The sequence below is a fragment of the Ylistrum balloti genome, unplaced genomic scaffold, assembly GCF_031769215.1.
Source record: "Ylistrum balloti isolate Yb309-2 unplaced genomic scaffold, AGI_CSIRO_Ybal_v1 Utg370388, whole genome shotgun sequence".
Classification (NCBI taxonomy): Eukaryota; Metazoa; Mollusca; class Bivalvia; order Pectinida; family Pectinidae; genus Ylistrum; species Ylistrum balloti.
The window spans coordinates 631,618-643,906 of NW_026782269.1; the positions used below are offsets into that span (position 1 = coordinate 631,618).

Genomic DNA, 12,289 nt, shown 5'->3' on the forward strand with positions numbered 1-12,289 from the left:
TCCGTACGAAAGCTTTCTGGACTTTTTTCGGTAGTGCTTTGAGTTACCAAAATGAAATTTGGCATATAGCTTTTTGTTGCAAGGGTACAGATTAAGTTGGATTCCGGGCTGTCTGTGACCCTTTTTTGCAGAGTTATGCCCCTTTCAACTTAGAAAATTTCCTGGGAATATTGCTTTGCAGTTTTCCCTTTATGATTTAAGTTATAGAAATGAAATTTGGTATTACAACTTTATGGTTGATCATTGCACATCCAGTTCAATTTCTGGGTGACCGCGACACTTTATGCAGGTGACACAGTTCCGAGGAACTCTTGTCTTGTGCTAAAAGACTGTTTGGCATCAATGGTATCAAAAAGTCTATCAGAATCTAGTTAAAATATGTTTCAACTTACATCAATACCATGACAAACAGTGGGTGTGGAATTGATTTACCAAAAGTATATGACTTGATGCAGTGTTGTCAAATATCATTTGCATAGAAATTTCATTTTTGAAAAGCAATGAGGTAGCAAAGAGAAATGTCATAACTTGATATAAAAATGTTTCAATGAAAACTATGTTCTTCCTTAACGAGTTACAGAGGAATTTATGTAAAAAGCACTCTTAGTCCTAAATATGTTAATACCAACAATGAAGGGACATTCACCTAGTGAACTAAACGAGCTACAGATCTTTCAGCACATCCAGCTTCCAATAAATAGTTTATGCATAAACAATTGTTAGTTTTTAGACTGACTTGGAGAATAAGACTACCATGTAATGGCCAGTTGAGGTTTTAACTATATGTTTAGCCCACAATTTGATCTGGTGGACTGATAAACATGCCCTGTCCACGGTCCATCACCATCCATTGTCATGAAACAATTATTGTTTTAGCTGTTACCAGATTGATTGTTTTCGAATTTCATATGAAGGTTTCCCAATTTTGGAACTGGTCATAAAGCACAGTTTACTATTGACATTTCTTAGAAGTACTGGATGGATCTTTCTTAGACAGATTTCATGTGTAGGTCGTTGGTCCTTAATTCTTCTCTTTTGATTTTAGGACTGACAGACAACCATCTTAGATTTGATAGTAAAAGATTAGTATCACTTTTCCTTAGAGAAATTTTCAAATTTCATAAAGAGTGAAAACCAAGAAAAAATTGGGAGGAGAAGGGAAAGATCCAACCATTAGAGAACTCATAAAGATCAAACAATGTTCCACACAGATCATTTTTAATTTTCATAGTAAGTTTCCCTTGATCTGTAGTGTCTTGTTGAAAAAATATATGTATGGCCTACAGAACAAAATTTTGAGGCTAAATGGAAAATATAAATGACGGATAATATCAGAAATCTGAAATTGTGGCTCACTGGCTCTGCATTCATCACCCATCCTTAAAGATTTGAGTCCACTATCATGAGATGATGGGCTTTTCAAATCCCTGCATCTGTAGTCTGTGGTCCACCCGTCTGTAAACGATTTTTATTCTTGCTTTTTTTCAAGTCTGTGGTCCACCCGTCTGTAAACGATTTTTATTCTTGCTTTTTCTCAAGTCTGTGGTCCACCCGTCTGTAAACGATTTTTATTCTTGCTGTTTCTCAAGTCTGTGGTCCACCCGTCTGTAAATGATTTTTATTCTTGCTTTTTTTCAAGTCTGTGGTCCACCCGTCTGTAAACGATTTTTATTCTTGCTGTTTCTCAAGTCTGTGGTCCACCCGTCTGTAAACGATTTTTATTCTTGCTGTTTCTCAAGTCTGTGGTCCACCCGTCTGTAAACGATTTTTATTCTTGCTGTTTCTCAAGAGGTAGGGTATAGGTCTTTCTCAAATATATTATGTAGGTTCCTCTTGTTTTCTAGTTGTACCAGTTTGACTTAGGGACTGATTGGAGAAAAAAAATAGCTAACTTGCAACCATCTTGGATTTGTCAGTTAAAGATTCTTATCACTATTTCTTCAGAGGAATGTTCAAATTTCACATAATTAAGAGCAAAAATAGAGAAGAGGAAAGAACAGAAAAAGATCTGACTTATGAAGAACAAATAAAGATCGAACAATGATGGGTGCCAGGATACTGCTAGGATCTCTTATGGTCATCTAAATGGTCTTGATGGACCCAGATCTGGAAGAATGAAATACTCTGGCTCTTTACCAACATATGTATATCAGCAGTATACTAGGTATTTGATGGGACATTTATATTGCTATTAGAATAATATAAAGCATTGCCCTTTTGAAATGATAATTTTTTGGCAAAAGCACTGTAACATTTGCATTACATGCATGATGTTCAAGCAATCTTACTTTGTCTACTGGATGATTACTTTGTCTCATTGCACCAAGTAAAATATCAGTCTTTTTTTATTGACAAGTGACTGTTAGGTTACATCCTTTATGGGTTTAATGGCGGCCAGTGTAGCAGAGAAGAGTGCTGCAGAATTTGACCAAACATGATCAGAAGTAGGTATGCCAAAAGTGTTAAGCCTCTAGATTTGAATTCCAACAATCAATCTTTTCCGGAAAAAAAAAAGAAAAAGCTTTGAAATATTAGATGTTTAATCCTAGAACAAAATTTGTGAATATACAGGTTTTTATAATGATTTTCATGCTAATGCCAATTGATTATATTCAGATGTTTAAGTCTCAAGCAAATAAAGAAGTGACTTTTTATAAAACAACTATTGGAGAATGAAGTCTATGATAAAATGGTTATAATGTTTGGTTATAATTCAACAAACCTCATCAGTATGTAATTACATTTCTGGATTTGAATATTAATAATTGACTAAAAACAAGAACCAACATCCATTCAGTGTAGATAAAGAAATAGTTCATATTCTAGAAGGATACCAAATAGTCTGCAGAGCACTCTCAAAAAGTAGATTGAAAAGAGAGTAGCAACTCCTGCGGCCAGGTTTGGAAAATATGAAACTGCCAACATGTTTCAGTCTGCTTGTCACATGACCATTACTGTTATTCAGCTTCAAAATGTTACAGTTACGCCAATAAATTATGCCCTGATGATGACCTTCCCAGCAGGCTGAAACATGTATGAAGTCACATATTTTTTTCAAACCAGCCCTTGGGAGTAATGCTGCTCTTTCTGTAATCTTGATATTAAATAATTAAGTCAGGTAACACATGTCATTTTTTTATAGCACAATCTACAATTACTTACAAAAACTATCCTTCACTATAGATGCAGCCACATGAAGCAAAATTTTGTAGAAACGGTGCATTATCATTATAGAGTTAAAGATCAATTCAAAGAGCTATGTAAACTCATGTATTCTAGAATAAGACATGAACCAACGCACCAATTCTGACTAGAGATAAGCTGCAATGGAGCCAACTCTATAAAAGTAACATTAATGATACTTCAATTGGACAGGAATTGACATGGCTGATTTTATATGAAGGCATTTGCTAAAATTGTTTCCAAATAAAAATTGGATGTAAAATATTCCATCTTTGTCGCTCTAAGCCAAATACAGTTTTCTTGGATATTATCTCTTTATTTTTATATTCTGAAGTTAATTGTATAATGATTGAATCTTAATTTCATGTTCTTTTTTGTGTTTTTTTTCTTGTCATTTCAATCAATTATCTTTTTTAATTACACATCATTTTTTTGCATTTTTCAAAGTTAACAATTTAAACAATTATATTTTGATTACATTTTGTTTTGGTTTTCAATGTTGGATAAAAATAAAATGCCACAAGCACAACAATACAAGTTTTCTACTTGGCCACATCTTGTAAATGATTGTTATTGGCTGGGAAACTTGATCACGTTAAGGACTTGAGCAAGTCATTTTTATTCATACGCGCTAAAATCTAAAAATAACTACAGTATTCGCTATCTATATTTTATCGTTATAAAATATTTTCTGGGTGTTTTTACAATCCAATGTTCATGCCTTTAATATATCTGTATGAAATTTAGATGTTTTGTCCGCCCATTGAACGTTTTAAAGAGCTTATATATTGCACTATTTTGCTAGGCGCATTTACAAATATTTCTACGTTTTCTAACTTGTCCTAAATTTCCCGCCACTTGTGTGTTTAGAAATTGACGGCCATTGTTGATTCTTCCCCTGAACCGGAAGGGGTCTTGCTATAGTAAAAAGTTGTGAAGATGGGCTTGTCGGAGGATGGGGAAGAAGCTGTAGAGCGGCGATTTGAAGAAATATGTTTGGATTTGAACATGGATAAACATCCACGAGAAGAATCATGGAACAACTATAGAAAGATTCGCGAAAATTACACATTAGAAGTAAGTTTTCCTCCACAAAGCTAGTAGCCGAATGGCCGAGCTTAAGCTCTGTGCACGATAGAATTAGTGTTAATATTTGTCGATTGCGTTGGTAAATTGTCAGTCTCTTAATTAATTGCGATTCAAGAATCTTTCACTTGAATGCATATTTTATTAATGTGAAGCCATTACTTTGTTTTGTAACACTAACGACACGTTTATTGTACACAGGGTGATCAGCTGCACTGGCTGGCATGTGCTCTGTACGAAGCCTGCAGGCGCAGCGTGGTGCCGACAGTAGGGAAGGGGACGATAGAGGGCAACTGTGTCTCCCTCACAAGACTACTTCGCTCTGCTGGAAGGTTCAGGTAACGTTGTGATCGACTTCGAAATTTATGACGAGAACTGACTTGTTTTGACAGTTTTGACATCATGCCATGTTCATTTCCAACAATAATGTGCCGGGTGTCCTTCACCGGACTTCTAGTAAAAGTTTAACTTAGGGATCACATTGTTGATTGCCATGTGAGGACAAATAGTTGTGAATTCTAGTAACACAGATGATTTAATATTAGCTAATTTGATATTGAAAAATAAATTGTTTGCATCACAATAAGTATTTGTTGGGACAATGCAATGTATATCCTGATGATGTAAACAATACACCCTTGATACTCTAGGGGTTACAATCACTTTCACTATCTGCACCCCAGGAACATGTCAAGACAAAATTGAAGGTTTCCAGTTCAATACCTTGTTGACAAGAGGAAAAGACTGGTTTGATCCTTTAAAGTACATGAAACAAATCTTGTGGGTCTCATAACAGTATATTGTAATGGCTCTGAAGTTGGATGTCACTGCTTTGTACCATTAGAAGGAGCTTAAGAGACCTTGGAATGGTCAGCTTTTTTCTCTTGGAACTCATCAAATTATTCTGCTTGTGCCTTCACTGTGACATGTTCCAGGGGTGCATAGAGTGAAAGTGATCATAACCCCTGGAGTAGCGAGGATGTAAACAATATGCCAAACTAGTTAGGTTTTGTTGCATTGAAGATGAGGTCTGTGAACACGTTGTAATGTAGGGTTCAATTTTCAGTCCTATATAAATAAAATGCAAGAAGTTAAAAATGTTATTCTCATTCTCAAAGTTAATGATAATAAGAAGAAATCAATTTCTGATTTTCTTACAAATCTATTTTACAGTTTAATCCAGTTTTTCAACAAAATGAAGAAGTGGGCTGACATGGCCAACCTCCCTCAAGAATTCAGGGATAAAGTAAACAGACTAGAAAGAAACTTTGCAGTGTCTACAGTGATTTTCAAGAAGTTTGAACCCATATTTCTGGATATCTTCAGAAGTCCCCTAGATGAACCTCCAAAACAGAACAGAAGTAGGAAGCAGAGGTATGTTTGTAAGAAATATCATGTTTCATAGTGATTTGGATTAAAACAATTTCATGGTTTATAAGGTGAAAGTAATATAATACAGCCAGATTTGTGTTAGCTACTACTGACAAGTTCTTTGTAATGAATACATGTCAGGGAACACTTGTATACCCTTCATACATGTAATAATCACATCCCTTCTTATTTTCCATATATAGATAAATGTATTTTCTACATTCTATATTATTACAGGAGACTTCCATGTTCCTCGACTGATGTGTTTAACTTTTGTTGGACAATGTTTGTACAAGTCAAAGGTAAATTGATTAATTATGTTGAATTATTAAGGTTTCTGTAGGGCAAGTCAAAGTGTATGTTACTTTCAGTTATTATAAATATAGACGAGAACTTTGCTAACCTTAATCCTCATTACTTGGGTATATGTATTGGTTTCGAAGTTAAAAAGTGCTAAGAAACCCATAGAAGTCCTTCAGTTTCAGAAAAATCAGCCTGTTTGATCTATTCTTTTCATAAAGCTGAAAAAAATTAAATTCACTAGATAACCTGTTTGTGGATAGTTAACAGCATAATTATAATTGTGAGCTACTCCTTACTCTGTTATTTCCAGTATCAGGAATACAGAGATAGTTGATAGGGTGGCAGTATTGAATATATTTATTCACACAAGATCTCCAGACAACACTTTTCTTACAGGAAACTTTCCTGCCATTAGTGATGATTTGGTCAACTCTTATCATCTCCTGTTGTCCTGTATCGACTGGTTCTACGCCAATGCTCTTCTTGGAGGCAGAAAAGATTTATTAAATGCAGACTTCACTGGTAGGTGGTACTCTGACATCAGAATGTCTCTTCTGACAAGTGTTATGCAGTCTTCATTTATAAAATTAGTGTAAAGAAATACTAAGTCATGAAATTATTCAACCCTGATCTTAAACAATTTGTGATGTGAAAACATTTTGTTATCTTTTGAAATCAAATTATCACAAAATTTTGCTGATCTTTATTTAGGTTTACCGGATGGTTATCACTCCAAAGATTGGAAACCCCCTACTGAACCTCCCTGTATCATCAAACTGCTGTGTGAGAAACATGAGGGGCTGGAGCTGGAGGCTAAGGTTATTAAAGAACATTGGTGGAAACCTCATATTCGCAAACTGTTTGGCAAGAAAGTAAGTTTCCAAATCATGTGGCCTCCTGTTTCTCGGACAATTTGGTTTTTGTCTGGTCTGGAACCTTTCTTGACTGTATTTGCTGAAGTGAAATCTAACCTCATTTCATCTGCAAAAGCTGTATTTCTCACTCAGAATATTCTCAAAGATCAATTAATGAGAAATCATTGACACCAAGTATCAATCCAAGGTCCTAGTTTAAGGTCATTTGTGAAATACACTTTTCATGTATCCCAGACATGGTTGAATGGGGTGTAGGTTGCTGATTAAAGTTGTAAACATGTGGGAAATGATGATATATGCTCCAGAAATGTAATGAACCTGGATGATATTCAATGGTCAAGGCTCTATTAAGAGGTAAAGTGTCAAGATCATTGTGATTGTGTCGGCCCCGACTCGGGTTGCTTGAAGATGCTAAAGGGTAAAATGCCAGCAATGATTTTGAATGGTTTTATCTTTCACAAAAGTTTTATCATATAGGTTAAATACAATTGATGATGACACCAGAAAATGTAGAAATTGTCCTAAAATGAAAGGTCACAATGGACCCGTAATTTAACAGAATTTATCTGATATTTTATAGGTATTGAAGGGGAAACCAGAGACTTTATCAGCAATACTGGAGATTGGAAACTTTGAAGCAAACAGGTAATATATAAAATGTTTCATTGAGCTGATAGTCACCATTTGAATACACCATTGGTATTAAACCTCAATAACTGATTGTGCCAGTTGAAAAAAATACATGCATTTGGAAGCCAAATTTCTGGCTAGTTGACATATTATTGATCTGGATCATATTGAATGTCTGAGCCTGTCAGATATTGGGGGTTTTGCCCCCTAAATGTGTAACCAGAATAGATATCACAAAGTTTATGTAGTCTAAATCAAAAGACAAAACTATGCATTGCACCATTTGTACTGACCCAAGAGTCGAGATTTAGTGTTATTTGTTAAAGCATTTTAACTGACTGAGTATGAATACACTGATTGTGAAAAGTCTTTAAGGTCATCAATCATAAATTTGTCAATATGTATATAAAAAAAGAAATCAACAAAGATAACATCTTGGTGTTAGTGGTTTGTTTTCACTTTGAGTGTTTATTTACCTTTGTTTATTGTTTTTCACCAGCTTCTCTATATTTGAATGATTTTTTTTTCAATGATTCATGTCATGTGTACATTTCTTTTGTATGTGTGTAAGAAGTCTCCTTAGTTGTTGTAAGTAGTTGTTTTTTAGAGCTCTAACACAAATCTGACATTCTTGTTGGTCCGTTGCTGACCAGAGCGTTGGATTGCTTTTTCACCTGTTATGAATTCCATGATATTTTTTCAATATTTTGTTTTTGTCCTATGTCAGACAATATGTTCATCCCTAGCAATGCCTTAGATATAAAATCTCGCGCAATGGTTTTGATGTGTAACATCAGTAGAAATGAAATCTAGTTTTATAAATGTTTCATATTGGCTATGAGATGAAATTGGATCTAAAATATCATGGACAGTTCAATTCACATCCAAAGTTTGTTTTTACGTTATTTATTGTTCATTGCCTTGGATACCTTGACGATGGAAGAAACATCAACTTTAACAACACTCAGTTGTCATTTTATCCTCCAGTGATATTTTATGCGGCTAAAACATTATCTTCCCTACTCAAAATTTGTGTAAAAACCCTTAATAAACATAAAATATTACCACTTCTCAATTTCTGCAGCCACAGACTATTGTAAAAACTTTTGAGAATGTGGAACTGTGACAGCAGTGCTGCTAGAATAGCTAAAATTCTGATCTGAAGCATCATTAACGTATGTAATTAAAATGACAAAGTAGTGAACTAGCTCAGTGGTTTGGTGGTAAAAAATCCTAAGTAGCTCCCATCTTTTGTATGACAATACAATTAAGAGGATTTCTTTCAATCACCAATGAAAACCTTGCTTACATCTTTGCATTCATTATTAGGAGTATCAAATTCACTTTAATGAAAATTTTGTGAAAAAGTTGAAAAAAAGAAAAGCTCAACTTTTAATTGCATGTCCCTTTATTAAAAGTTTAATTTTATCTTTGACAGTTGTTAATTCCCTTCCAACAAAGTTGGTAGCCCTTTGGTATTGACATGGGCTCTGTGTGTCTGGTGAAGAATTATGTTGTCCATATCTGGGAGACTAACAGGGCTTATACTTACATAACTGATGGGTCTTGGGTGTTACACGGAATATAGATGATAGATGCCGAGTTTGACCTGCATTTTATGCTCAGTACACATTGGTTTTTTGCTGGGAAACTATTAACATTACAGAACATATACTTGCCTGAATGATGCAAGTACTACAGAACTTCTTTAATTGATGCTTTGTTGTAAATCAGTACTAAACCTGTGAACATTGTAATGTGATGCAATTTCCCTGTGTAGTGAGTGGGGGATTTTTATAAGGTCAAGTTTTCCTTTCAATAACTAAGACTAGTTATGTTTTGCTGAAATGACGGCAGTATTAGATTTATTTTTTTTATAGATTTCATGCTTCATCAAATCAATTTTTGTCTGATTCTGATGATTTTACCAGGGTAATTTAAGGTACTCGGGTTCCCCCCCCCCCCTAACCATCACTCCTTTAACATTACCCACACCTGCCTGTTCTTGCATGATTTTGTTGAATGATTCTGATTGAGTTTTTTGATGTTGTGGTTTAATGTTCAGTTTCTCCACTGCTTTTCAGTATTGCTATCAACCAAAGTTATGAAGAGTTTCCTTTACGCTATAGCAGGTAATTAGATCTGTAAAGGTGCCCCATGCAGGCTGTCTTTCAAATAATGACCAGATTTTCATTTTTCAGTCATCCAGCTGATTTCATTTTTCATCTTTATACCATCACATTATCATCAGTAGTTTTGTGCCAAAACTCTTGAAACTTAAAAAAAAAAAATTGAGAATGATTTAAAGATCAACTGAAACTGAAGATTTGGTCACCGAATCCCACAATGTGTCAGATTCATTTAAACTGTAAGAAAATTATTTATTGTTCAAACTTAATGAAAAAGAAAAAAAGAGACTTTCTTTTGGTTGAAGATTTCTATTATTAACAAGTTTTTGCACATCACTACAAAACCGAAATCTTATTTTATGCCATTTCACTTGCAAATTCCTCCAAAAATTCTGCAGGTATTACAAAAAATTTTCTCTGGCTCAAGTTGTCATGGTAACATGCTTTTTCATTTGGTTGGTACTTTTGAAACAAAACATAGAAATTAAAGAGAAAGTTGTTGAGTTTAATTTTTTTCTGTCATTAAATAAGAATATTTACTGAAAAGTGTTACTTTTATAAGTAGTTGTCAAAAAAATTTGATTTGATCAGAATTTCAATGAAACTACCCGAAATTCCTTGACATGAAAACAATACATGATATTGGCTCCTTGTCAATAAACAAACCATATGAAAGAGGAAATTGCATTGTGGAAGGTTATGTAAGTTTCGGGTTCATTTTTTTCCCCTTTGAAATATTGTTTGTTTCAAATTCTTAATCCATATAATTTCAGTAAAACAATAAACAATCAGTATGAAGAGTATGTACTAAGTGTTGGAGACTTTGATGAGAGGATATTCCTTGGGGATGATGCAGATGAGGAGATAGGTACTCCTGCTAGGGCTTCTGAAGAGGTCACAGGCGAGTTTTCAGAAAGGATGAATGTGAAGAATAATTTGCAACAACATTTTGAAGAGGTAAGTGGAGTTTGTTTTGTGTACATAAATCAGTAATATGTAGACTTCACTGAGTGCCAATACAAGGTGCTTGTCAATATAATCAATCAGTTTGGATGTTTTACAGCTCTCGTTGGAGATTTCTTTCTCCTCTTTTGTTAAAATTCATTTTCATTTCATCACATTTATTCGTCTCGCTTTTCCACCATTCATTCATTCATTCATTCATTCATTAATACAGTAAGAGTAATCAAATAGAGATTTACACATAAATGTACACATACATAGCTATAAATTATTTCAATCTTGTAAGAGGAAACAATGTGTATATGTATGTGTGGTAATCATTCTATCCACCAATGGAAACACTTTACACGATTTATATTTGCACATTTTACGTTACAACAACAACAGCAATATACAAGAAACAAATACAATATTAAGACAATGAAATGCATTTGTACAAAAAATACATGGCCGACAACAATTTTACTGATTGGTCATTTCATATCATTGATTTCATGCATAAAACTCCATGAACATGATGGTGTTTGGTATTGAATTAAGGATATTTATATTATTTTTATCTTTCTCATACCAATATGAATAGTTGTCCACATTTTACACACATGTACACTTACATGTGCATCCTCTCACACATACTTCCCTACTGTGCCAACATACTTGCAAACATACATTAATCATGTTTAAAAAAATCTGATGTTTATTTTTAGAATCAGATTGACCGAAAAGTCCATTGTGCTTCTACATTGACCTGTTGAAACTCTTGGATACATATATATAGGTTATATATCAACTTTTTGCATACACATACAAATGCATTATATCTTCTGACACACATATGTACAAAATACACATATCAACAAACCTGATCCTAGCATTGCAGCATGTTCCTTTGGAGACCATCTTAATCAGTAAAAATATATTTCTTTTTTTATGCCCCCGCCATTTATGGCCGGGGGCATATAGCGTTGCCCATGTCCGTCCATCCTGTCCCGTCCCAAATCAGTTTATACCACCTAACAACTTCATTCGGACCTTTCACTATTATTTCACATGGGGGGGGGGGGGGGGCATTCATGTCTTACAGACATTTTCTAGTTTTCATACTATATGACCAATTTCTTCATCAATCCATATTTTATAAACCTTAACACAATAAAGAAAAACAAATTTGCAAAGTTTCTGGTGCGTGTCTACCAATAGTACACAAGCTATCATCAATTATGTTTATTTGATACAGGAAAGTAGTCCAATCACTATCCTCATTTATAGTTGGCTTTCTATTCAATTCAACTTTCTTTTCTATAGGATGGTGTTTAAAATTTTCCACATATAGACATATTTAAGATATTTTACATTATATTATAACTTATTTGTTCTCTTCATATACAATTTGATTTATCTTTCTGTATTTCACCAACTAATGTTAAATATTATAGAAAGTTAAGTGTTTCACGTTTGACATTTTCTACATTGAGAGAATCTGTAGGTTATCATCTGATAAATCTTTACCAACCTTAACCCCGTTTGTTTTATATTGAATAAATGATCTGAATATAGGAAGTGGTATGTAACTTAAAAGATCCCTCTCAAGGAACAGAGATAAATTGTCCTTATCATTTTTATATTCTCTCCATGCTAAAATAATGTGTAGAGGCATGATATTTGACTGGTAGGTTCCCAGGACGAAGCCAGGCCAAGTTTGTGAAAAGAAATGACCTTGACTGATATTCAAGGTTACTGGGGTCAAAT

At 34.0% G+C, this 12,289-nt stretch overlaps 1 protein-coding gene across 1 annotated transcript in view; it reads left to right on the plus strand.

Moving 5' to 3' along the window:
• Nucleotides 1–4,122: 4,122 nt before the first annotated feature.
• The window catches only part of LOC132554247 (retinoblastoma-like protein 1), a 30,982-nt gene continuing 22,815 nt past the window's right edge, over nt 4,123–12,289 (plus strand). The window contains exons 1-9 of the mRNA XM_060218554.1: nt 4,123–4,260; nt 4,471–4,607; nt 5,443–5,643; nt 5,878–5,942; nt 6,340–6,465; nt 6,655–6,815; nt 7,399–7,463; nt 9,533–9,580; nt 10,351–10,534. Of these exons, the coding sequence (XP_060074537.1) occupies nt 4,123–4,260; nt 4,471–4,607; nt 5,443–5,643; nt 5,878–5,942; nt 6,340–6,465; nt 6,655–6,815; nt 7,399–7,463; nt 9,533–9,580; nt 10,351–10,534 (1,125 nt within the window). The remainder of the gene's footprint in view (nt 4,261–4,470; nt 4,608–5,442; nt 5,644–5,877; nt 5,943–6,339; nt 6,466–6,654; nt 6,816–7,398; nt 7,464–9,532; nt 9,581–10,350; nt 10,535–12,289) is intronic.